General features: G+C 36.1%; 3 protein-coding genes across 5 annotated transcripts; 1 reads left to right on the forward strand and 2 right to left on the reverse strand.

The window, feature by feature from the left end:
- Positions 1–25: 25 nt before the first annotated feature.
- Positions 26–12,914, reverse strand: cog1 (component of oligomeric golgi complex 1). 2 transcript variants are annotated; one of them, XM_048195777.1, is made up of 15 exons: positions 12,524–12,914; positions 9,757–10,001; positions 9,493–9,674; positions 9,184–9,354; positions 7,475–7,631; positions 7,190–7,400; positions 5,193–5,978; positions 4,871–5,017; positions 2,496–2,657; positions 2,253–2,377; positions 1,972–2,080; positions 1,711–1,820; positions 1,257–1,338; positions 1,055–1,099; positions 120–334 (listed from the first exon to the last, which is right to left on the reverse strand). In XM_048195777.1, exons 1-14 carry the CDS (start codon positions 12,830–12,832, stop codon positions 1,085–1,087), a joined length of 2,811 nt encoding a protein of 936 aa, XP_048051734.1. In that variant the 5' UTR covers positions 12,833–12,914; the 3' UTR covers positions 120–334; positions 1,055–1,084. The 2 variants fall into 2 exon arrangements, with proteins under 2 accessions (XP_048051724.1, XP_048051734.1); XM_048195767.1 differs by lacking the exon at positions 1,055–1,099 and having other exon boundaries at positions 26–334.
- A 2,309-nt stretch (positions 12,915–15,223) lies between these two features.
- smim22 (small integral membrane protein 22) lies at positions 15,224–17,112 on the forward strand. 2 transcript variants are annotated; one of them, XM_048195804.1, is made up of 4 exons: positions 15,224–15,380; positions 15,953–16,081; positions 16,154–16,221; positions 16,326–17,112. In XM_048195804.1, exons 2-4 carry the CDS (start codon positions 15,955–15,957, stop codon positions 16,371–16,373), a joined length of 243 nt encoding a protein of 80 aa, XP_048051761.1. In that variant the 5' UTR covers positions 15,224–15,380; positions 15,953–15,954; the 3' UTR covers positions 16,374–17,112. The 2 variants fall into 2 exon arrangements, with proteins under 2 accessions (XP_048051761.1, XP_048051770.1); XM_048195813.1 differs by having other exon boundaries at positions 15,232–15,380; positions 15,906–16,081.
- Positions 17,113–17,239: 127 nt separating this feature from the next.
- Positions 17,240–25,607, reverse strand: rogdi (rogdi atypical leucine zipper). Its single transcript, XM_048195793.1, has 11 exons — positions 25,399–25,607; positions 24,753–24,824; positions 24,568–24,650; positions 24,373–24,427; positions 24,047–24,127; positions 23,850–23,945; positions 20,785–20,883; positions 20,592–20,705; positions 20,434–20,483; positions 20,167–20,293; positions 17,240–18,291 (listed from the first exon to the last, which is right to left on the reverse strand). Exons 1-11 carry the CDS (start codon positions 25,474–25,476, stop codon positions 18,250–18,252), a joined length of 897 nt encoding a protein of 298 aa, XP_048051750.1. The 5' UTR covers positions 25,477–25,607; the 3' UTR covers positions 17,240–18,249.
- Between the last annotated feature and the right edge of the window lie 833 nt (positions 25,608–26,440).

Here is a 26,440-nt window from a genome sequence, read left to right on the forward strand (position 1 = left end):
GCTTGATAAATACAAAATTGTAATGTTCATTTAATCTTTCCCTTTTATTAATGATTAGCATCGTAATTTCTCTTTATATCATGTGATTTTGAAAGAATAGGCAATACAGGACACAGTTGTTACATTTCCAAATGTATTTTAAATATTATTTTACATAGTGTTGTATGGGTTAAAAAAATAACAGCTTTATAAAAGTTTATTTGGCCATGCTAGAAAGCCAGCCTAATTTAAAGAGAGAAGGGGCTGCAGATTCCTCTTCTTGATCGGCTAACTGCCTGAAGAGATTTCCTGGCCGGAAACTGTCCTGTGGTGCAGAAGCAGAGGAGGGAGCCACCTAAAATGATAAAACAAACATGTAAATGGATTTGCATCTCATAATGTTGTGACACCAGAGCAGGTACAGAGTTTTGAATAGTTTTTCACACAGTTAGAGCCAAAAATGGTCACCACAAGCAGAAGATTTAGCAAAGCCAGTGGAGAAATCTGGAACTACATGATGCTTGTTTGCTTATAATACAAAAGTATTAAACTTAAAGGATTAGTTCACCCAGAAATGAAATTTCTGTCATTAATTACTCACCCTCATGTCGCCCCAAACCTGTAAGACCTTTGTTCATCTTCAGAACACAAATTAAGATATTTTTTTATAAAATCTGAGAGGTTTCTGAACCACACAGAAGCAGCAACGTCACTGAGGTCCAGAACGGTATTAAAGACATTGTTAAAATCAACGTGACTACAGTGGTTCAAGCTGGCGTTCAGAATAATTTGTGTTCCTAAGATGAACGAAAGGTCTTTGGGACGACATGAGGGTAGAGTACTTAATGAGAGAAATTTCATTTTTGGGTGAATTAACCCTTTAAGACAGACTTTGTGTTGTGATTAATACAGCTCAAAAGCCTTGATGCTCATACTGCTCAGTATTCATCAGTTGCATTTGATTGCTGCTATGCCACGTGTTGCATTCACAAAGCATATCAGAGTCAATCAAGTTCAGTAAATCCAAAACTATGCACTGCAAAAAATAAAGTAGCACCACACAACATGACATCACCTATCGCCGTGAGATTCAGCAGCTCTTCTGCTAGGCCACGTAAAACTGGGAGCATTGGTAGAAAGTGACTTATTTGCAAAGCCATAATAACATAAAACACCAACTGAAGTCTTTTTCTATAAACATCATGGCACAAGGGTTTACTTTTCTTTCAAACATACCAGAAGAGGTATTGTACATAATAAATGCTTAGCCAACCTACCAGTGGTCTAGTGATATCTGCTCCATGTGTGGCTGAATTAGTCTTTCGAGAGTTTGTCATACTCAGTGGCAGCAAACCAAACCTTGAGGGGGGGGGAAGGAATGTATAATTATATATTTACAAAAATATATAAAATTAAATATTTTAAAATATAATGAATTAAAAACTAAATAAATTGATAAAATTATAACATTTAATGAAATTCAATTATAATGAATTAAAATATAATAGAGAAATCAAAACGTAAAATGAGAATTTTTTTTTTATTTGAAAATATATATTAGTATAATTTTATTTGAGATCTAAATGCATGTATGATGTTTCTAACATAAAATATATTTTTATTATCTCGCACAATAATCAAGCACACAGCATGACAGCATCTAACTAGCCATAAATATTTATAACAATGAGTTAAACAGTGTGAAGGGTAAGATGAGAGCTTTATTCTCACCGGATCTGGCTGCTAGCCAAAGGAAGGATGTTGTAAGGTTCCTGAGAGTTGATATTGCTGGTCCTAGAGGTAAACTGCTTCTCCGTGCCAGTCAACAATCCTAAAAGCACCTAGAAACAACACGAGACAAAACACTGTTCAATACACAAAAGATGACAATTATCATGCCTATTTCACATGAGAACAGGCAAATTCAATGAGACAATTACATGGGAGGGATGTTTGAAACAGGGTTAGTGGGAAATAAATGGCATCGCTTACAGAGGTCCTTTGTGAGAGTCGGTTCAGGTTACTGTTCAGATGTGGAGTGAAAACATCCAGGTCAAATGGATCAATGTGACTTTCAAGGGAGTCGCAGACCTGCTGGATCCTTTAACAAACAGCAAGAATGAAGGAAAATTGTCAGAGGTAAGCTATTCTCGGTTGTGCTTTGTTTTAAAGTTGGAAGGTGAAGTCACGCTATGATTGTGTTTTCATGACCGATCATTGCTGTTACTTCCTACTGAGGGTTTGTGCCCATCCCTAGCTTGTGAAGAGGTTACCTTGGGTCTTGTTGAAAGCGGGAACTCCTACCCTCTTCAAGGCGGGACCCTAGAGTGGCACTGAGATAACGAAGGTCAAACAACAGCTGCAAAGCTCTGTTCTGGGTCATGGGGAGGCCTGAATCCTAGAGAGAGAGGAAGGAAAGACAGGAGACAGAACAACAGACATTTAGTTTTAAAATAATTATTCCATTACAACAGTGGTTAAAAAGCAGGAACAGAAGAATGAGAGAGACATTTCACCTTGCTCTGTGTTTTCTGAGTGAGTCTTTCATACTCACTCACCACCTGGTCAAGACAACTCCGCAAGATGTCCAACAGAGTGACCTTTGGTAACGCGTGACCTCCGACCCTATTGACCTCAAGGCACAGATGAAAGAGTAACGACTGAACATACCATGATGGCTGTAGAGAGAGAAAAAATAATGGGGAAACAATTATTTTACAATATAGAGACATCCTGTTTTTATTCAGTATGGACTCTAATGATCTCATATTTTGAAAAGGGCGTAACTCTTCCCACAAACTAAAATTAATAATGAAGTTAAAAGGCCTGTGCACATTGGAACGTATAACGCAATCAGACACAATGGGCTAACAATGATGTCAATTATTTCCAAAATGTTTGTAATATTGGAACTTTGAGATTCTATTTTTCCAATTTGTTTTTATTTATTTATTGTGTTTATTCATTGTTGGATTTCTTTTTCTTTTTTTTTTTATTGTTTTGTGGGCCACAAGGGGGTGCTAGGGAGTCCACAAAAAATATAACGCAAGTATTTTACAAAATGTAGGATTTTATGTAATCATTGAAAACATTTACAACATTTTATAACTATATATATATATATATATATATATATATATATATATATATATATATATATATATATATATATATATATAGCAGCAGATCAGCATATTAGAATGATTTCTGAAGGATCATGTGACACTGAAGACTGGAGTAATGATGCTGAAAATTCAGCTTTGCCATCACAGGAATAAATTACTTTGTGAAATATATTCAAATAGAAAACAGTTATTTTAAATTGTAATAATATTTCACAATATTACTGTTTTTTACTGTATTTTTAATTAAATAAATGTAGCCTTGGTGAGCAGACGAAACTTCTTTTAAAAACATTAAAAATCTTAGTGGTTCCAAACTTTTGAGCTGTACTGTATATGTTTATTGTTTATATATATGTTTATTTTTGTTTATCTAAGGTTGTGCCTTAAAAGGGGATAATCACATTATTTGAGAGTAGGGCTGGGCGATATGACTTAAAAAAAAAATCTCCGATTTTTTCACACCAAACCCGATTTTCGATTTTAATCGATTTTTTTTTTCTATTTAAAAACAAACAACAACCGACAAAGAAATTGCTCAAAACAAATGTACTCTTTATTTTGTTCAGATTTTCGCTTATGCAGTTTATGATGACCACAAACATTACTTGTTCATCCTTCTGAGATTGTCCCCATTGTAAAACCGATCGTTTAAAAATATAGTAAATTCATCATTTGATAGAAAACACTTATTTAAAAATAAAAAAGACAATATTACCACTTTAACCAGCAGGTGGCGGCAAAGTAGCATGTATTTGCGCATTTGTGAGCCATTTCCTCTAATCGTTTTTCACTTTGTTTTTGACTAAATGTTAAACATTATAAAGTAACTAGGTTTACAAATATATTTTGTCAATGTGAAGTATGAAATACTTACAAAACTTAAGAAAAACAATAACTTTTATGGTGAATTAATTAAACAGGAAGTGATACCGCACTTTTACCTTGTAATCACAGCAGCTGTCAGTTAATGCAGCGCAAGATCAATGATTTCAGCACTCTTATAAAAACACACATTTTATTAAATGAATCTAACTAAAGTGTACAATAAATATTTAATTTTTGAAGCTTTTTTTTTCACATAAAAGTGTGAAAACTGATGGTCGAATTGAATTTAGCCGAGGAGGAACACTGAGGTACGTCCTTATTTATTTATTTTGTATGCGTGTTATGTTTGAATAACTAAATTGATGCTATGCCTATTTAAGTGACTATAATCTGATTATAAACTAAGTATTACACTACTGATGCTCAACACACCAGCAAATGACATCTCACCGGAAGTTTTCGAGCTGGCTTATATTAATGCGGAAGTTCTAAAGAACGCTCCGTGCATATAACGTTAGTCCATTCCAAACAACGGATGAAACGGTGCCTTTCTTTGGAAGGAGCTCTGCGCTGTTACCTGCCATGTTGTCTGTGTGCGGCTGACTGTAAGGTAAGCGGGGGGAGGGCGAGCCCACTCTGAACTACGGAAGCCTAAGGGGAGAGCCGGTGGTGGAAGTTAAAGAGAAAACCGATTTTCATTAAAAACAAATCGCCCTTAACGTCAAATTCGAGTTAATCGATAAAATCGATTTATCGCCCAGCCCTATTTGAGAGTCATAATTTGGCACTGAAAACTCAGTATGCAATAAGTCCACATTAGGTCTCCTTAATGTATATATTAAAGTATTATATATAAGTAATACTTATATATAATATTATATTAAAGTATTATATAATAATAATAATAATAATAATAAAAAATGGACAAATGTAGCTGTTACCTGAACAGGAAGGCGTATTTTGGACATTATACTGTTGCCTGACTCCGTTTCTTCCTGTATTTCAAGTTCTTCCCAATTGGTTGCAGTACCCAGTATGGATCCGGGGGTTCCTGCATGGAGAGTCGCAGCAAAGCTGCCCACAAGTGCCTGAAATACATTTTTGATCATTCAATTTTACTGAAGAATATAAGCATTAAAATGTTAAACATATATGCCTAAAGTATGTAAAGTCTGCATAAAAATAACCACACATTTTTGCACTAACAAGCTGGTGAATGAAGTGTATTGATTTCCTGTCCTCAGAATGTCTTCATAATCTTACCCTGGTGAGTGCAGAGCTCCAGATACCATAGGCCTCCATGCTGCAGGAAAGAAGTTCCTCTTTCAGACAGCTCCACTTAGCCTGAGCTGGGCTGACATCCGCTGTCTTGGCTGTGCTGCCTTTGCCCAACTTCTTGCCCTGTCGTGGAGTGCCTCTGCTCACAGGATCCATGCCCCCCTGCTTCCCCAGGATGCACTGTTTCAGACTAGGACACAGTTCTCCCATTGACTGGCATAGTCTGGCCATAAAGAGCACTGAACTTAACTGGCTGGGGCTGCCGGTCTTAGCCTTGGCATTAGTGAGCTCAGCACGAATGCTGGCAAGGATGTCCCTCACACATGCCAGGCAGTGCTCTCTAAGAATGTCCTCCACCGCTCCAGCATCCATAAAGCGGTTAATAGGAGAGCTAGTCGTCACTGGGACCGTCTCTGAAAGCTCCTTGCCATTTTTTTCAGAGGGCAAGTAGTGCTGCAGATCATCTAGTTTGGCTTTGAGCTTGGAGTCCAGGGAGGAGCAGTAGGTCTGAACGCAGGGAGTGAGGGCCTGGGTCTTCATGGACAGGCCGCTCCTCTGGTGTGGGCTGCGCTGGGCCACACTCACCCAGGCTGTGTCGCTGAGAAGGTCACCTTGAGACTCGGACCACAGGAAAGCTGCAACGTCACTCTCATACTGCGCCCCGCGGCTGAAAGTCCCAGCTGTGGCTTGACCCTGCAGATCCCGCAGAGCTGAAGACAAGAGCTGTCTGGAGCTGCTGGAGATCCCTTCTGTGCCCTCCTGCGTGATCACCTAGAGAGATCAAGGGTAAATGAGTAAAGGAGGAGAAGGGTTATCTGTACCTATAAACTCAAGATTTAGAGATATTTGACACCTCACCTTGGATGACAAGGCATAGTGTTAACATTCAATCTCAGGTGATTTGATCACAACAAGGAGAAGGTGGCAATTACAATTAAGTGTAAATGGGGTGCAAAACATGTATATATATTTTAATATACAATACATCATTATAGATTATTTTACAATACATATATACACTATAGTAAAAAGTTTGGGGTCAATAAGATTTTTTTAAAGAAATTAATATTAACCAGTAGGTACACTTTAAATTGACCAAAAATGAAAGATTACAAAAGATTTCTATTTTAAATAAATGTGGTTTCTTGTATTTTTTCTATTCATCAAAAAGTCATTTAAAAAATGTATGCAATGCAATGATAGTAATAAGAAATGTTTCTTGAGCAGCAAATAATCATATTAGAATGATTTCTGAAGGATCATGTGACACTGAAAACTGGAGTAATGATGCTGAAAATACAGCTTTGCCATCACAGGAGTACACTGCATTTTAAAATATATTCAAATAGAAAACAATTATTTTAAATTGTAATAATATTTTACAATATTACTGTTGTTAATGTATTTTTGATCAAATAAATGCAGCCTTGGGGAGCATGAGAGACTTCTTTAAAAAACATTTAAAAATCTAACCAACCACAAACTTTGAACAGGAGTGTACATGTATTAATTGTTTTATTAATATTAATAATATTATACAATTCATATAAAAATATTGTAACATTTTATACATAATATGTAGAGCATATGTATCTTTAGCATTTCAGTTGGCCATTGTTTTGAGGTGAACATTGGGAAAGATGCGGAATAGCATGTTTTACTTTTTCATTCAATTAACTAAAAAATGCACAGACTTACGGATTATCAAAATAGTATTATAATAATTAGAGCAACGGTCTTTTTGTTACATATGTATGTATGTATGTATGTATGTATTATATATATATATATATATAAAAACATGTACAATGACATGGTGAATTATGTATATAGTCAAATACCCTTTTCTTGAAATCTAATTACTGGCAGTTAGAATGTCAAACATTCTGCCCTGGGATCACCCAATATTTGTTAACAGTAGGTGTAAACACGGCAAACACATCTATCGGACTAGTTAAACAGGTTAAATCTGTAACAAGTACCTGAAGTCTCTGCAGGAAGAGCTGCTGCAAAAGGTCATCCCACAAAGCCAGAGGCTGTTCGAGGAGAGACTGACACACAGTACTCCAGTGTTGACTGATGGACTCACTACTGAGCAGTTCCCACACGGCATCTCGAATTGCAGCCAGACCCTTTAAACTCTTCACGTAAACCAGAAGGCTGCTGACTCCACTGCGGATATCCTCCTTACAGCTATTACAAGAAAAAGGAGCATTTAAAACAAATCCTTAAAGAAATGTAAACTAACATTTGTGGGAGGGACATACGTATCGATCCACTGCTGCAGTGTGTCTCTGAGCTGCTCCCTCTGTATAGGCTGTGCTAGTGTCCGAAGGACAGGCTGGAAGTTTATCACTGAAGGGGGAAGGTACTTAAACCAGCTTCCTGTACTCATCTCCTTGTCCAGAACCTTCTTCTCTTTCCCTGGATTTCACATAAAATCACAAATGTTCTTTTAGGCAAGTTACTTAGACACATAATGTAAACGAACAAGGTCTATGTGATCAATGCACGGGAGCGTTTGAAAGCACACGGAAGTGTTTGAATTTGAAAGCGTTTGAAAGTAGGCGTCTATCAGCGGACCGCTTTTAAACGCTCCCGTGTGTATCTGTGTAAGCGCTCGGTGAAGAGTGTCATTGATGACTATTTACAATGTTTTTGAAGCGTTGATCATTGAAGCCAATCACAGACATATCTGATGAGTGTGAACACAATTGTCAATCAGATGTATTTACAAATCCACTCAACAGAACTCAAAGCATCACATTTTTAAAATTTCAGTACCGACTTGGTATCGCGTCCTGTACTTTTGACAACAATAGACCCTGAGGGTCAGAAATTAACTTTTCCATTAAGGGGCCACCTGTAATTGATTTCCAAGGACATTTGTTACCTTTATAAGGACAGTTTTTATAATGAACTTATTAAATGTATCCATGTTGTATTTTATATTAGATATTAAAAGTTAACCAAATACTTCAAACAGAATGCTATAGACTGTTACCAATTTAATTGCATTAACAAAAGCCATTTTTACACTGCAAAGGTGTAACAGAAGCCGCATCTGACATGTAATTTATGTTTATTTACAATGATCAACGCTTCAAAAACGTTGTAAATAGTCATCAATGACGCTCTTCATTGAGCGCTTACACAGATACACACGGGAGCCGGTCTGCTGATAGTCGCCTGCTTTCAAACGCTCACGCTGTCAAATTCAAACACTTCCGTGTGTTGATCATCGAAGCCAATCACAGACATATCCCAGGGATGCAAACAGGTAAGGGGGAAAAAAGGTGAGAACATTGCGCACAGATTTTTAAAAAAAAAGTTATTTGCTTTACATGCTCATTTGTAGTTATTTTAAGGGATTTTTTCATTTATTTTTTATTACCCTATATGTCCAAAACTGTAATTTTTCCAATAAAAAAAAATGAACATATTATTGCAACATTTTACCAAAATCAACATTTGGTTAAAATCTCATGTTATAAAAGATGAAGTGCTATGCAGGATGTTTAAGACAATATTGGCTGATTAGACAGCAATACTGTTTGTCACATCTCAGACCTCAAATACATAAAATATTACCCATTATAGACATATAATGGGTAATATTACATAAAAAAGAAAAAAAACACTTTCTTATTTGATCTATGCAAATCCCATTGGTGACCCATTTTGATCTCAAAAAGGTGAGTTTTCACTGAAAGGTGAGGAGTTTGCATCTGTGATATCCGTTGAGCGCGTCAACACAATGGCCAATCAGAGGTGTTTACGAATCTGCTCATCGGCGTGTCACATTTTTTAAATTTCAGTACTGAAATGGTACTTTTGACAATTCTAATTTGCGGGGCATTTTTGTTTCTTTTGGTGGCATTTTCTTTTGCCCCATCCCCCATTGATTTCTGGCCTTGCTGACCCCTTACACCAATGTTTAAGCATCCTAACGTAACCGTAAAAATTGATAACTCACCAGAGGATGTGTTGGAGGTCACATTCTCCAAGGTGGTAAAAAGCAGGCCACAGCCCAATCCGGTATCGGACACTTGGCCCTCCGGAGGCACATAAAACACAGCATATGCCTGATATAGAGTGGTGACCAGCAGCTCCACCAAAGAACAAACCTGTGCTTTAACACCAGCACCTAAGAGAGGGACAGCATCACATCTTTATAAAACAAAAAACAAAAAAAACAATCTGCAAATGTAATGATTTATTCTAATCAACCAAATACAAACAAGAGAACAAGCTTTAATTCTTCATAAGCCAAAATGTTATTCACCATGCTGGGGCTGATTGAGCAGTTGCTGAATGGATGCTTTCCTAGCCAGCAGGAAATCAGCAAGCGCCTGGCGAGGGGAGCTGTCCTCCAGGAGCATGGTGGAGACCAGCGCTTCAGCGATCGCTTGATCAGACACCGCCCTGCCGCGCAGCACAGACTTACTCTCCAATAAGATTGTGGACCTGCAAATAAATAAATGCAGCTAGCTTTTAGTAAGAGCAAAAAACTCAACCAAATGAACAGCTATGTAAGTCTATAACTTACCTGAAATGACCTGCAGCTGCTACCTGGCGCACCAGGATGGGGAAGCGAGAGAGGACGGGGCTGTATTGATGCCCTCCGCCCTCCAAGTGTAGCTGGCTGTGAAGGTGACAGCACAGCAGGTAGAGCTGTGTGGCCTGCAGGTACTGCGAGGACTCCATTGCGCTCCAGACCCGCTCAGGGATTTCCAGAAGGAGCTTTATTTGCGATGCCATCGTATAGAATTTGTCCTGGGACTGTTTCTGACCCTGACGGGAATAAAAACACATTTAATGAGCATTAAACAAATAAGCTCTGACTTTGGAATTTATTGTATATTGATAGAAACTGAGGATACACTTTATTTTAAGGCATCCTTGTTACAGTGTAACTATACATTTAAGTACTGAATAATAACAACATGTACTTACTATAGGGTTAGGTTTAGGTTTTTTGGGTTAGGGTGATTCGGATGCCATTATGCATATTTTAATGTTATTACTACAGTAAGTAACATATGTAACAAGGACACTAAAATGAAGTGTTCCCAAAACTGCTTAACAATAATGATTGAAGGCATAGACTGCAGTATATAAACATAACCTGATGATGGCTATATATCATATACACTACCATTCAAAAATTTGGGGTCAGTAAGACATTTATTTTTTTTAAAGGTGCTCTAAGCGATGTCACATGTTTTTAGGCCAAAACATTTTTTGTCACATACAGCAAACATCTCCTCACTATCCGCTAGCTGCCTGTCCTCTGAACACACTGTAAAAAAAACACGGTCTCTGTAGTCGCCACAAGCTCCAAAAACGGCAATAAAAACAAACTGGTGCAGCCTGGACCACGAATCATAATAAACACGCTCCAGCCAATAACCGACAAGAATGATTTTAAATGCCATTCATGACTGTTTCAGGAAGCAGAGAGGGGAGGGGGAGGAGGAGGAGGAGGAGGGAGGGTCTAGCTAGCCTCTGTTTTGTTTGACAACACTTCGAACGTCAACAGGAAGTTACTCCACCCAGGATCACTTAGAGCACCTTCAAATTAATACTTTTATTCAGCAAGGATTCACTACGTTGACACAAAAGACAATTATAATGTTACAAAAGATTTCCATTTCAAATAAATTATGTTCTTTTACATTTCTATTAATCAAAGAACGCTGAGATAAATTCACCACAAAAATATTAAGCAGCACAACTGTTTTCAACATTGATAATAATCAGAAATGTTTCTTGAGCATCAAATCATCATATCAGAATGATTTCTGAAGGATCATGTGACACTGAAGACTGGAGTAATGATGCTGAAAATTCAGCTTTGACATCACAGGAATAAATAACATTTAAAATGATATCAAAACAGATAATTTACTATTAATATAGATTTATTGTTGTTTTTACTGTATTTTTGACCAAACAAATGCAGACTTGGTAAGTATAAGAGCCTTCTTTATTTATAATAACAAGTAATTATGCTTATCTCCATCAGTCAAATTGTAAAAAGGTTGTTTAGATCTCTCACTACTAGGGTTGCAATAGGGCGGAAAGTTTCCGATAAATTTCCAGAAACTTTCCGGAAACTTTCCACGGGAACTTAACCTGGGGAATTTTGGAAATATTACAATTTGGAAACTTAACAGGAATTTATGTGAATTTATGTGAATTAATGGGAAATTTTAGGAAATTGATAATATTTATATAAAATGTATCATATAAAAACAAATATAAACATTTTGTTTGGTCATAACATGAAATAACAGTTATTTATTTTTCGCATTCAATTAATTCTAATTTAGTAAACATGTAAATTAAACATTTTCTATTGCAGCAATTATTATATTTATTTCAGTGTCACATGATCCTTCAGAAATCAGTCCAATTTTGCTGATTTGATACTTATTTGTTATTATCATTGTTGGAAACAGTTGTGTTAGCATGTTAGAATGATTTCTAAAGGATCATGTGACACTGAAGACTGGAGTAATGCTGAAAATTCAGCTTTGCATCACAGAAATAAATTATATTTTTATGTATATCAAAATAGAAAACCATTATTTTAAATTGTAGTAATGTTTCACAATATTACTGTTTTTTTCTGTATTTTTGATCAAATGTGCATGTTATGGACTGGGGGAATGCACAGTGCATGCAGGGGGTGTGGCCTCAATAGCCCTGCAGTAAGTAGTGTGCTGTGTGAATGTGACTGAGGAATGTGCAGTGTAAAAATTAAACTGAAATTGCATTAAATATGGTTGTTTTAACCAAAATTATCCTGCAAGATGTTTTTTTCAACTACATTTAAGTACCCTGTTATAGGCTAACCTGTAATTTTGCAAATTCCCTGTTTATTCCCATTAATTCCTGTTAATTCCCATATATTCCCATGGAAAGTTTCCAGCTTTGAAAATTCCCAGAATTTTGCAACCCTACTCACTACTAGCTAGAATACGAAATGACTCCTGCACTTAATATTGTGACAACACTAAGATTTTATTTCTTTATTTCAATACAGTTGTGTCAGTTCAATAGAGCTGGAGCTGCGGGTTTGACTGGTAGTAGTCTTAAGTGCTGAAGTGCTACATTAGCCAATATGTATAACAAATATGACATATTGTATTTGTATCTGACGGTCACCCATGTTGATTGACGAGGAAACGAAAGCAGCAGGCTGCACCCAAACATATCTCTGACGAAGCTGAATAAATTAAGGCAGAATAAATAATACATAAACTTTAATATTTTTTACTTTTTGCAGGCAGTTTTGCCCCCTTTATTACCTGTGCTTTGCCGCTGGACTGAGGGGCGTGTTTGGCCTGTTTCAGTTTGTGGCAGTAGCGGTACATGTCCTGGATGGACTGAACGACACTCTCCGAGCACTGTCTCATCTCACCGATAGTGTCAGCAGCATCGATCAGATCCCGGTAACGTTCACCGACCATCTGTCGAAGTTCCTCCTTCTTCTGCTCGATCTCTCCGCGCACTTTCCTCTCGATGGCACGGATCTCATCTGTACCGTACCGCTCAAATAAAACGGTGGGGTCTTTAATTTCTGAAACCCGAAGAGACTGGGCCGGTACCGTAGCCATCTCTTTAAAACTGAGCAGATAACTGCAGAAATAAAACCCGGAAGCACGAACAGCTCTCCTTCCACGTAAACAAAGGGTGAGAGGTCATTCCTCACATATTGAATGAAGTGGGACAGCGACCCCTTTAGTGGATGTTTGGTACTACAACATGTTTTCGCTGCAATATTTATTCATTTATTTATTAATGCCAAGAACATACATAACAATTCCAGGGGTATTCACGATAGAACATCCAATTAACTGTTACAAATTAGGAAAATATCATTAAAATGACATAATGTGAGTATTAAAGGGATAGTTCACCCCAAAAATGAAAATTCTGTCATCATTTACTAACATTCATGTTGTTCCAAACTTGTATACATTTCTTTGTTCTGTTGAACACAAAGGGAGATATTTTGAAGAATGTTTTAAACTGAACAGTTTTGGGGCACCATTGACTTCTATAGTAGTTTTTTTCCTAGTCAATGGTGCCCCAAACTTTCATCAAAATATCTTCCTTTGTGCTCAACAAAACAAAGTAAATGATGACTGAATTTTCATTTTTGGGTGAACTGTCCCTTTAAGGGCTTTTGAGTTGCTGGAGGTAATAAGAGTGTCCAGGTAGGATTTAAATTCATTATTATATAGCTTTACATTTTTATCAAACTAATGTTAAATAACTAATGTTAAATAAACCTGAATGTGCACTGCCAGCTGTTTTAATATGACTAGGGTATGGTGTATTCTGTGTGTAGTTAATATTTTGTCAACATCAGATTAAAGGCCACTGAGTTGGCGCTAGACTCCTGTAGTTTTTTTTTATTTTTTTTTTTTTATTTTTTTATTTTGCATATGAACAATAACATAACAGGCCAACATAATTTAAATTATGTATCTTCACAGACTGAGAAATAACAAATTGTAATACATAATGTCACAACAAAACAAAAACATAAAAGTAAATTAAATTAACTACAAAAACACTGTAGGGGATTAATTCAAATTGGTAATAAGGTCATATTGATTAAACAAATCAAGTAATTTCCTGGCTTTATATGTTCTCGTAATTTTTAAGGCATCTGTATATAGGGTTAGTTCTTTTCTAAATATATTAAACTGGGGTGCAGTTTTCAAAATTTTGCATTTGTGAATAAACAAATTTACTATAAGAAATAGACAGTTAATAACAAAGTCTGCATTTTTGTCCTCCAAATGTATCCCAAATTTTATCATGTCCCAATTAACAGAGGGAAGAGAGGATATGTTATATTTTATCCAACTAAGGACCTCATTCCAAAATGCCAAAATGGGTTAACCAAATTACATTGAAAAAATAAATGTTTATTACAAATTTGACAAGTATTTGATTCCACATTAAGCCTTAAAGGGTTAGTTCACCCAAAAATGAAAATAATGTCATTAATTTCTCACTCTCATGTCGTTCTACACCTGTAAGACCTTCGTTCATCTTCAGAACACAAATTTAGATATTTTTGTTGAAATCCGATGGCTCAGTGAGGCCTGCATAGGGAGCAATGACATTTCCTCTCTCAAGATCCATTAATGTACTAAAAACATATTTAAATCAGTTCATGTGAGTACAGTGGTTCAATATTAATATTATAAAGCGACGAGAATATTTTTGGTGTGCCAAAAAAAGACAAAAACGACTTTTCAACAATATCTAATGATGGCCGATTTCAAAACACTGCTTCAGGAAGCTTCGGAGCACAAATGAATCAGCGTATCGAATCATGATTCGGATCGCGTATCAAACCGCCAAACTGCTAAAATCACGTGACTTTCGCGCTCCGATATACTAATTTGATTCATAACGCTCCGAAGCTTCAAGAAGCATTGTTATGAAATCGCTCATTACTAGATATTGTTGAATAAAGTCGTTATTTTGTTTTTTTGGCGCACAAAAAGTATTCTCGTCGCTGTATAATATTAAGGTAGAAACACTGAACTCACATGAACTGATTTAAACATGTTTTTAGTACATTAATGGATCTTGAGAGAGGAAATGTCATTGCTGTCAATGCTGGCCTTGGAGCCATTGGATTTCATCAAAAATATCTTAATTTGTGTTCTGAAGATTAACAGAGGTGTTACGGGTGTGGAACGACATGAGGGTGAGTAATAAATGACAGAATTTTCATTTTTGGATGAACTAACCCTTTAATCTTAGAAATTCTTTGGCTGGATAAATGTCATACATAATTTTAAAGTGTATATTCGGGTAAAAGGGGAAAAGCACGATATTTACTTCTGTATTCCTTTACCAATTTCTTACTTAGATGTTGAGAAATGTAATCTCTTCTTATACGACCAGGATAGCTTTCTTAAAATCGTATTAGTACACTTCATATCAACAAATTTTATTTGGTCTAAATTAAGATCAACTATTCTGGGAATAAGCGTAGAATATGTTAAAAGCCCTTTTTAGACTCCTGTAGTTTTGTAAAAGCATCGCACTTCCGCAAAACCCTTTCACTGAGCAGGAGCTGCATCTCAGTACAGGTGTGGCGCAGTAACCCGGAAACACGACAGAGCAAAACAACAGGTGAGTGAACCATAACTGTGCTAAAAGATACATTAAGGCGATTTATGAGTATGGAAATAAGCAAATTAGGACGATTATAAATTATATTAGGTTATATATGATTAGCCTACAAGAGGGTGGACTGCGATCTTTGATTTTCACGATTTTGGTAATTGTAAGATTAATTGCCTACTTTAAAAGTAATCGATCAAATGTTGAAGTATGAATAAAAGTGTTCAGCGAATGAATTTGAGCTCAGTCGGTCGATGTTAACTGAATAAACGTACGAATGAGTAAAACAATGGCGTGACTATTGTCGTTTTCTCTTTTAGTTTCTAATGTCTTAACTCAAAATACACTTTATGAAGTTTAGAATATAGTTTATAAGATTCTCGTTGTGGTTAATCTAATTTCTTTGTACTAAAGACCATAGAAAAACACTTCCTGTTTATTCAGGATGTAATTTGAGTACATGTGTGTAGCCTATTGAACAGGTTGGTTAAGTTTATGGGCATCACGGTTTTATTTTCAAATATATGTCAACAGCGTGTAATTAATATCATTCCCTCCATTTCGGGATCTTCTTACTGAAGTCATGGACAAGAGCATTCAACAGGATTTTGAGAACCAGTTCAACGATGTGGTCTCAAGACTACAATCAAAGCAGATGTTTCAGTCAGACTGGGACATTGCCTCCTTTGCAGTTTTCTTCATCTTTATAGGTAAGTCAAACGAAGCAAGAAATGACGGTACATAATTAAGAGTCATTAACACACAATGTTAAATTTTCACAGGCATGGTCCTCTTGCTGGTTATCTTGGTCCTCATCCGCTGCTGTTGCTGCTGCTGCTGCGACGAGAAGGTCAGAATGCTACTGGTGTAATCTCACAGATAACCTGTCTATAGATTGATCAAACAATGCATGTCATGACATTAGTGGTAACAGCTACTGTTTCCACATTAAAGCCAAGAAGACAGAAGGTGGGCATCGACAATATGGGAATGGAGCCGTGATTTTCCAGAAACAACGGGAACCACTACATTCAAATCACCTACAAAATATCAATTATGTGAATCTATTTTTATATCACTTTTATGCCACCTAATCATTATTTATACTCGGAAAAGGATCATTTATTAGAGGAAGAATATATTTCAGGAAGATGCTTCCTTATAGCGATGTTAAAAACAAAAACCTTTCCCAATCATGTAAAAATGCTGTTAATATTTACCCAGGACATCACCTGATTGAAGCTGTGTTTGTCCATTAGAGATTCCAGATCCACTTTTTTTTAGTTAAACACATTATTGAAGCATTGTATATCAGATTTCCTGGATGGAACAAATGCAGGCCCTCAACAAAGAGCCTTCAGTGACATTTTCTTGTTTTTGTAGATTAATTTGGAATCTGGCTGTTACTGATTATCCCAGCCACTCAGCCAACACCTTTTCCTTGATTCAGGCATGTCTAAGACTTGAGTTTTCAGTGTATTTGTTTTAAAGGCTTGACTTTTAAATCTGAAATGTAAACAATACAGAACCTACACACTTTCTGAAAAGATTTTAAAAAGTTCACTTTATTGTTAAAACCTCTCATTTTTTAGAAGAGGAAAACAGATTAAGCAATGTTTTATTTATGGAAACTAACTTGGAAGAATGAGTATGAATGTTTGTGTAACATTTTTACAATGTACCACACTGTTATAAAATTTAGACTTTATAAGCCAATAATAAATCTATTTAAAATATTTAATTTCAGTGAAATTCAATTGCAATTAGCAAATAAAATGTTCCTTTGCCTACATAAAAATCCTTTTCAACAATAGCATTGGTCAGTTAATTCAGTTTAAAACTTTTTGAGAAATGGGACAAGAACAAGGTAATGTTCACAAAGTATGTTTATTGCATAAAATATTCCATATTAAGCGTGAAATATACATTAAAATAGCTTCAGTTTTACTTGAGCAATATTCAAATTGTCATGCGTGAAATCAATAAGGACACAAATTAAGTGCATTTAACATGAAATAAATAAAAATGTGGCAATAAATAAACAAGACTGACAATAGAGTAAATGAACTACTAACACAGAGAAACCCTTTCTGTAATGATCACAAACCCTGGATCAACGTAATATTCTTTTTTAATCATGAACTGCTGAACTTCGCTCTAATCAGCCATCCTCAGGAATGTGTGTAGTTTTAATGGAATGACGGGAAATGAAGCCCTGACATCATTCAACGTTATCGGTCATTTAGTGTTGATATAATCATGCCACAGTTGAGTCACAGTGGCAAATATACTGTTGGTCATTTATGCACATTTATAAGCTTATGATAATGGTTTCAATGCTATTATCTTGCTGCATTGATGATAGTCCCTGGTATTAGATAAATAATGTTCAAGTGTTAAAGCCCCTGGATTAAAAGGAATAAACACTGGTAAAATGAGTTTGAAGAGATCTCTCAACAAGAAATGAACTGGAATATTTCACAGTCTTTGTGATATAAGAATGTAAGCATTGTGTATTGTCTAAACTTAAACACGTTAGATGAGGTTAGCTTCAATATAGGCAAGATTACTGACAAATAGTCAACACTGGCAATGACAAATACTGCATAAACACAAACACAAAAAAACAACAACAACACACACATCACTGAATTCCTTCATCTGAAGAGCCTGTTTCAAATGAACGCATTCAGTCCATAAACTATGCTCACTACCTCTGCTGAACGAGAAGCACACAATGAATACATTGGTCATATAGTAAAGTCACAATAGATCTCATGGAACTTGTTCACAGAATTTTTTTTGTTCCTAGTGCATTCTAGATCATAATTATGTCATTTTTATTATCATTCACTGTAGAGTTTTGGTCAGATGTAGCTTAAAATGGTCTGTAGTTCCAGAAACTAGAGAAGACGGAAATCTGCAAATAAAAAAAAGGATAGAAATGAACATTAGATAAGTGTTGGGGAAAGTTACTTTTAAAAGTAACACCTTGTCTACACCAGATGTGACCGTTGTCGCATCTCATCGAGCATTACGATATTGCGTTACTCCCTAAAAAAAGTAGCTTAGTTACTTTTTACAGAAAGTAATGCGTTATATTTACTTTTGTTACTTTTTGTCACCTGAGCTGTTTGTTTGTGTTTATAACAAAAAAAAAAAGTTCTATTTTGGGCAAATGTAAAGGCCCTTTTACACCAAAAGTGAAACGAATAAGCCTCAGGCTGGAGGAAATGCAAATTCATGCTCAAATGCTGCCATTCTGGAATACAGAAGAATAGGACGCAGGACAAAAGTAAATATTGTCACATTTAGTCTAAAACTAGTCATGTTTACACAAAATGCCTCCTAGGAAGTTAGAATGTACAAGGTGGGAAGTCGTGTTTACGACGGCAGGTGCGTTCAAGTCACTTTTGTTGTTGTAAGATGGCGGTGTGCCTTATCTAAATTAATTAGACAAAAATACAGCACTTCTACTTATAGAATATGAAGAACAAAGAATGTGCATCAGTTGAGTTTAGCTTTTTTATATTTTTAATTAATTTATGAAGCCACTGTAAACCTTATCGTTACATATTATAATGCTACCATATTTTGTGCAGGCATTAAGCTTACTTCGTTGTAAATAGAAAAGTCTGTCTAATGTCAACGCTAAATACCTATAATATTGTGGTACTCTGCCATGTTTCTCACTGACACGCCCCCAACTCGTACAGATCAGGGCTTAAAAAAAGAAAAAGAAAAAAAAAGACGAACTTCTCACTCGAATTTACGTTCATGTGCGTTCAGCTCGTAAATACGATCTTTCCGACATGACTTGAACGCACCAATACTCCCGATTTCTCTCAACATGGGGGACAGGAGAAGTGTCAGTCAATACATGGAAAACAAAGTAACTTGCGTTACTTATTTGAAAACGTAACGTTACTTTACTAGTAACTTGAAAAAAGTAATCTGATTACGTAACTCAAGTTACTTATAATGCGTTACCCTCAATACTGTTGATTACAGCATTCCATTCAGATCTGCTCCCGTTGTGTTAAATTTTTTTGCTTTGCTTTTTGCACTGGTCGAGCATTATAATCAATCTGACACGTCAACTTCAATGGTGAATCTCAGGCCAATCATTAACAACAGCTGTTGAGTTTTAACTGGTCTGATCCACATTTTACTCTACTGTTCAAAGTTTGGTGTCAGTACGATTTTTTTAAGCAAGGATACATTAAACTTCAGCAAACGGTTCAGTAAAAGACTTGTGTTACAAAAGATTTCTATTTCAAATAATTGCTGTTCTTTGGGCTGCTGACAATTCAGTTTTGCCATCACAGGAATAAATTACATTTTAAAATGTATTCAAATGAAAAACACATTTTAAATTGTAATAATATTTCACACTGTTTTTACTGTATTTTTCTGACCCCAAACTTCTAAATGGTTGTGAATGTTTAACTTTTATGTTGACTGGCATACTAAAGAGTGCTAAGACACATTTCACTCAAAAACAAGCTTGAAAATCATTGTTGGTAATTTTGAAAAATGATCCTAGTAATTCTATTAGTCAAAATTAATAGTAAAAGTAATAACAGCAAATAATAATATTAATATTAACAGATTAGTGATTACAATATCAGGGTGATTATCAACAATTTTTACCATAATCGTTCAGGCCTAATTCTGAACTGAAGTCTCCCTGATAACCTTCTGATGTCAATCTGTTACCATGCAATGTTCTTCAGTTATGACGGTGACAGTGCAGGTGAGATCATATGTTACCATATCAACAGGCCACACCCACCTTATCTTTGAGCTGCTGACAGAGCTGCAGGGAAATGGTGAAAAACACCAGAGTGTCATTCAGCCACGGCACTACACACTCCACCTTATGGACGTGGCTCACCTCAAACTTGGTGTTGTTGTATTCGCTTGAGGAGAAAATAAAATAATATGAAATGATACAAAACCTTCATCAAACAGACAGAATGAGCAGAATGACATTATGATACTGTATGAGACTGGCTGCTGTCGCAGCATGAAAACAGGAAATGTGATGATGATCACTTACAACATTGCTCCTGGATTATGCAGTACTGAACTTCCTGCTGGTTTGAAGTTCTAACAGAAAACAATAATTATGCATTTTAAAACAGACACATTCATGTTAAGCTTGACTGTAAAGCCATGCAAACTAAGTGTTTTCTTGATTTTTAAATGGCTTGATACCTTAGTAGTGTTAGGCTGCAGCACATGTAGTTGATAGACGGTCAGACAGAGTTTACTGAGATTGATATAGAAGTTCACCATCACATCCCCAGGCATTGGAGGTGTGAACATTTTCTGGAAAGAACAGGAGAAATATTCATAACAGCACATGGAGAATCCACATTTTAGATCTAGTGAAGATCCACATACTAACCATTAGGCCACTGGCTGCGAGCTCAGGAAGAGTCATGCTGGCCGGGGTCGTGAGTCGGTTACGGGCTCGGGTCAACTGAAGCATTATTGCATCCATGAGCTGTAACACAAATGATGCCAAGTGCAATCTTACTTCACATACAATACCAGTGAAAACGATAAGACTGTTTGTGAGGAAACAATGTTCCTATTCCTGAATAACCTGTAGCGCACAACAGCTTTAAACATACTCATGGCAAAGCTCAGTTATGCAAATAACAAGTACACAAGAAGGATACCAGAGGCCAGATTCAAGAAAGAATAATGATGTTCTTAATTTTAACTGCTATTTTCTTCTAATTCACAAGATGTAATATACAGTGCCCTCCACAATTATTGGCACCCTTAGTAAATATGAGCAAAGACAGCTGTGAAAATACATCTGCATTGTTTATCCTTTTGATCTTTCATTCAAAAAATTCACAAAATTCTAACCTTTTATTGAAGTAAAAGAATTGAAAGTGGGGGGAAACTCACATTATGAAAAAAATTTTTTTTCTCCAATACACGTTGGCCACGATTATTGGCACCCCTAGAAATTCTTATGAGTAAAATATCTCTGAAGTATATTCCCATTCATATTTATGTTTTTTAGCACACCAGGGTGATTATGAACATGAAATTGTCCAGCCATGACTTCCTGTTCCACAGGAGAATAAACATGAGGAAACGCAAAGGTCAAATTCCCTTAATCATTCATCACAATGAGTAAAACCAAAGAATATAGTTCTGATGTGCAGCAAAAGATTGTTGAGCTTCACAAAATAGAAAGTGGCTGTAAGAAAATAGCTAAAGCATTGAAAATCCCCATTTCCACTATCAGGGCAATAATTAAGAAGTTTCAATCAACTAAAGATGTTACAAATCTGCCCGGAAGAGGACATGTGTCTAAATCATCCTAATGCATGGTGTGGAGGAGAGTTTGAGTGGCCAAAGACTCTCCAAGGATCACAGCTGGAGAACTGCAGAGATTAGTTAAGTCTTGAGTCTCAGAAAGCATAAAAAAAAAAAAAAAAAAAGATCAAAATCACCTACATCCCCAAAAGTTGTTCCGGAGGGTTTCAAGAAAAATCCTCTGCTCTCATCCAGAAACAATCTCCAGCATATTCAGTTGTCAGACACGACTAAAACTTCAAACGGGACCGGCTTCTATGGTCAGATGAAACTAAAAAAAAAAAAGAGCTTTTTGGCAGCAAACCCACCAGATGGGTTTGGTGCACACATGGATAAAAAGTACCCCATGCCCACGGTTAAATCTACTGCTGGATCTGTAATGTTGTGGGCCTATTTTTCTGCTGGAGGTCCTGGACATCTTGTTCAGATACATGGTATCATGGATTCTATCAAACACCAACAGATAAAAAGATAAAAAAAATCAAAACCTGACCGCTTCTGCTAGAAATCCAATATTGGGCCGTGGTTGGATCTTCCATCAGGACAATGATCCAAAACAAACATCAAAACCAACACAAAAATGTGTCTCTGAGCACAAAATGAAGCTTCTGCCATGGCCATCCCAGTCCTCTGACCTGAACCCTAAAGAAGATGAGTGGAGTGAACTGAAGAGAAGCAGCACCAACATGGAGAATTTGGGAATCTGAAGGATCTGGAGAGATTCTGCATGAAGGAATGGTCTCTGATCTCTTTTCAGGTGTTCTCCAAACTCATCAGGCTTTATAGGTGAAGACTCAGAGCTGTTATCTTGAGAAAAGGATGTTGCAAAAAGTATTGAATAAAAGGGTGCCAATAATTGTGGCCAACGTGTTTTGGAGAAAAACTTTTATTTCATAATGTGAATTTTCCCCCACTTTCAATTCTTTTCCTTCAATGAAAGGTTAGATTTTTGTGAATTTTATGAATTAAAGATCAAAAGGATAAACAATGCAGATTTATTTTCACAGCACCTTTGCTCATATTTACTAAGGGTGCCAATAATTGTGGAGGGCACTGTAAGTCTCTGGTGTCTCCAGAATGTGTCTGTGAAGTTTCAGCTCAAAATACCCCACAGATTATTTATTATAGCTTGGCAAATGGAGTCGGACACTGATGGATAAACTCAGGAAGAAGTTACATCTTTTAGAATACAACTGGACATTTCTGAATGGTTAGTGGATAAATTTATGTAGTTGCTGTGGAGTTGATTCAATTCATCGACTATCATGTGCCGTCATGTTAATCTTTTTTGCAAATCCAGCGTTGAATTGACCCTCGTTTATGAAGCAGTCTGGTGTAAAATGACGGCATGGCAACAACACTCTTCCTTCTCTCTAAAGCAGCCCAACATGGCCTCACCCCCTTTGTTGCGTTGTTCTAAAAGATAATATATTCATGAAGAATTGTTTTTTTTTTTAACAGGAATGAAAACAAGGCTGTGAGGGATAGAAGTACAGTTCATTCAATGGTTTGTACTGTCATTTAACCCAGTGGGGGTTCAATCTTGATGAAACATTGTCTGTAGACAACTTCAGTAGATTTGAAGGTTGTGAGTTATGAAAATGATGTGATCTAGGACCTTTATTCTGTGTACACCATTATAAATACTGCAAGTCTATCCCTCACAGCCTCATTTTCATCAGTGTTAAATTCAATTTAATATGGTGTCTACCCTGACTTTTGATGAATTTGAAATTTAGTACCAACTCTACAAAAAGTCCAATAAGATCTTATGAATACAACATTTCTCGGCAGCATTCAGCACAACATATTCATTAGCAGCACATAGACAGATACAGGTCGCAAGAAAGACGGAGCGCTACATCTTAAAAGTAGCTATTTAAAATACATGGGGTATTAAAAAACATGTTAACTAATTAAGCTAATTAAGCATGGTAATCTGCAGGCAGCACAGAATGATGGCCATCTTAAGTAAAGAAAAACTATGAATTTTTAAACTTGCTAAGTATTTATTTTAAGAAATGTCTTCTTTCCTAAGAAGATTTTTGTGAATCTGGTTCCTGCGCAACAACATGCAAATATTTGCGACCAGCAAATTTAACAGCTAGATGTTTTTACAGGTGAAAAACAAACCTTATTGACCTCCGCCCCAGTTTTAAAGTGATAACTCTCGTCACGGCTGCTTAGCAACTGCAAGGCCTGATTCACATGGTTTCGGGCATCCTGGATCTGAGGAGGGGCAGAATGATCATTTTAACAGCTATTTTTATGAGAGAATAATATCAAACCACTCCATAACAGATAATGTTCAAGGGAGAAAGAAACATTACCTGCTGCAGTTTCCACTGTTTATCATCTCGGAATGCAAAATGCATGACTTGACTGCTTTTAGTGACTTTGATATTAATATCCTGCAAAGAAAAACAAAAAAATAATTATATATAAAATATAAATAATTCTGCCTATAATTGAGCTGAGATAATGAACTAAACTGCACTGCAAGTGTCTTTGCAATTCCACTGGTTGACATCAAGTTGTTTTGATGAATTTAGTATCATATATTTTATAAACTCCAGTTAGTGTACCAGAAGCAAACCAGCGCCATTCCTGCTGAAAGCTGCTATTTCATTTCTCTGATGTTGTGAAACATACTTACAGCCTGAGTCAGAGCTTCTCCTTGTAGCGTCAAGACTCCTTTAACCTGGTCCATCCTAATGAAATAAAAATGATAAATGTATTTCTATAATGAAGCACTGTACACATTCCCATAAAACTGTAACAACAAAAATCATAGATTACTGTAGTCTTTAAATCTAACATTATCCAAACTGAGTCGTCACATGGATCTTACGTTGAGCTGCCCAGAATGAAGTTCTCTTGTTTCAGTTGTCCTTCCAGACCTGGTGATGGCACTGAAAAACGCCTTGATGCCTCCTTTAGTGAAATCACACAAACACTCTTATTAATGCACTTTTCTTTTGCACAATAATACAGAATTCATTTATCATAAGCTATTTATCAAGTATCTAAAGATACCTTCAAAATGTCCTGCAGCTGTTTCAGCACTGCATGCACCTCCTCTTTCAGCAGCCAATTAAATTCCTCCTCCTAAAAGCACATCAACTTGCCTTAAAGACTTTGTTCACTAAAAATGAACATGACTCTTTGTTTTGTGGAACTCAAAATGGAGATGTGGTGGAGACTAAAACTCTCAGTCATCCTTCACTTTCACTGCATACTTTTATTTCTATACAGTGAAAGTCAATGGTGACTGAAACTCCTGTTCTAACATTTTTAAGCAAAAAAAAAAAAAAAAAAGATTTGTAAATCATTTCTGAACGAACTATCACTTTAAATCTGCTGCAAAATCGATCGGTGTGTTGCATTACTGGGGGAACCAGTGGTCAGAAGCAGCATCAATACATTCTGAACAGAGCAATGATAAGACAGAACAAATCACTGTTTAATTGTTTAAGCATTCACACTGGGATGCATTTGAACTTTGTCCCACCAGATGCGCTGCACAATTTCACCAACGAGCTCTGTCTGCTCCGCAAAGAAACATACACATCTGAAACGGCAACGCACCTGAAATTTGCATCTGAAAATGACTGTTCATAATCAAATCAGTAATGTCTGTGATGCCTCTGGTACATTTATTAAACACAAATTAATCTCTCACCAGCACAGTCCTCTCTGCTTGACTCGCGGCGGTCATTTTCGCTAGTTCCGATAGAGTAGATCGCTCTGCTCCGAGCATTACAATTCAATAAAGCTGTCCAAAATCTGTTAAAAATGAGCTGAGCAGTCAGCTGTTTAGCGTGACGGGCTAGACGATCACACATAAACAATTAGGCTTAACACCGCCCCCAACTCCCAAACTTCCGGTTTGTGTAACCTTGAAATCTTCCGTCTTCAAAATGTACTTGAATATTTATTTCTGTAAATTAAATAAAATATTAATAATAATAATAATAAAACAATAAATAATTAGTATGTAATGGAATTGCAGAGTTTTTATTTTTGCACATTTTCTGCAGTTTTGTATTAGTTAGGGAGGGTTAGTGCTGCTGGGTAGATTATTTACATATTGTAGTTACTGATTGTAAATTAAAGGGTTAGTTCACCCAAAAATGAAAATAACGTAATTTATTACTCACCCTCATGCCGTTTTACACCCGTAAGACCTTCGTTCATCTTTGGAACACAAATTAAGATATTTTTGTTGAAATCCGATGACTCAGTGAGGCCTGCATAGGGAGCAATGACATTTCCTCTCTCAAGATCCATTAATGTACTAAAAACATATTTAAATCAGTTCATGTGAGTACAGTGGATCAATATTAATATTATAAAGTGACGAGAATATTTTTGGAGTGCCAAAAAAAACAAGATAACGACTTAGTGATGTCCGATTTCAAAACACTGCTTCATGAAGCATCGGAGCACAAATGAATCAGTGAATCAAGTGGCTGGTCTGTGTGTGCAATATGTCACATGTAAGCAATATGCTTTTTCAGAAAGGAAATTTTAAAACATGAAAATGATTATAGAGTAACATGAGTAATACTTATATAAGAGTAATATGTAATCAATTAAAAGTAAATTTAGTCTGATTAAGAGTATTTTAAAATGTAACAATCTAATTACAAGTACTTAATCAGGGTTCCCACTCTTTTTCAACAATCATTTTCCAGGACATTTTCAATTTTACAACAGCGGGA

This window comes from Megalobrama amblycephala, linkage group LG1, assembly GCF_018812025.1.
Source record: "Megalobrama amblycephala isolate DHTTF-2021 linkage group LG1, ASM1881202v1, whole genome shotgun sequence".
Classification (NCBI taxonomy): Eukaryota; Metazoa; Chordata; class Actinopteri; order Cypriniformes; family Xenocyprididae; genus Megalobrama; species Megalobrama amblycephala.

What these genes read in the sequence shown, in the direction of transcription:
- cog1 (XM_048195767.1), bottom strand. Translation starts at nt 12,832, where the DNA reads ATGGCTACGGTACCGGCCCAGTCTCTTCGGGTTTCAGAAATTAAAGAC. An exon ending in GACCTCCAACACATCCTCTG is followed by an intron (nt 7,632 to 9,183) that starts GTGAGTTATCAA and finishes TGTGAAATCCAG; the next exon opens with GGAAAGAGAAGAAGGTTCTG. An exon ending in TTGGCTAGCAGCCAGATCCG is followed by an intron (nt 1,339 to 1,710) that starts GTGAGAATAAAG and finishes CCCCCCCTCAAG; the next exon opens with GTTTGGTTTGCTGCCACTGA.
- smim22 (XM_048195804.1), top strand. Translation starts at nt 15,955, where the DNA reads ATGGACAAGAGCATTCAACAGGATTTTGAGAACCAGTTCAACGATGTG. An exon ending in AGTTTTCTTCATCTTTATAG is followed by an intron (nt 16,082 to 16,153) that starts GTAAGTCAAACG and finishes AAATTTTCACAG; the next exon opens with GCATGGTCCTCTTGCTGGTT. An exon ending in GCTGCTGCTGCGACGAGAAG is followed by an intron (nt 16,222 to 16,325) that starts GTCAGAATGCTA and finishes TCCACATTAAAG; the next exon opens with CCAAGAAGACAGAAGGTGGG.
- rogdi (XM_048195793.1), bottom strand. Translation starts at nt 25,476, where the DNA reads ATGCTCGGAGCAGAGCGATCTACTCTATCGGAACTAGCGAAAATGACC. An exon ending in AAGCAGAGAGGACTGTGCTG is followed by an intron (nt 24,825 to 25,398) that starts GTGAGAGATTAA and finishes ATGTGCTTTTAG; the next exon opens with GAGGAGGAATTTAATTGGCT. An exon ending in CATAATCCAGGAGCAATGTT is followed by an intron (nt 20,294 to 20,433) that starts GTAAGTGATCAT and finishes TTTCTCCTCAAG; the next exon opens with CGAATACAACAACACCAAGT.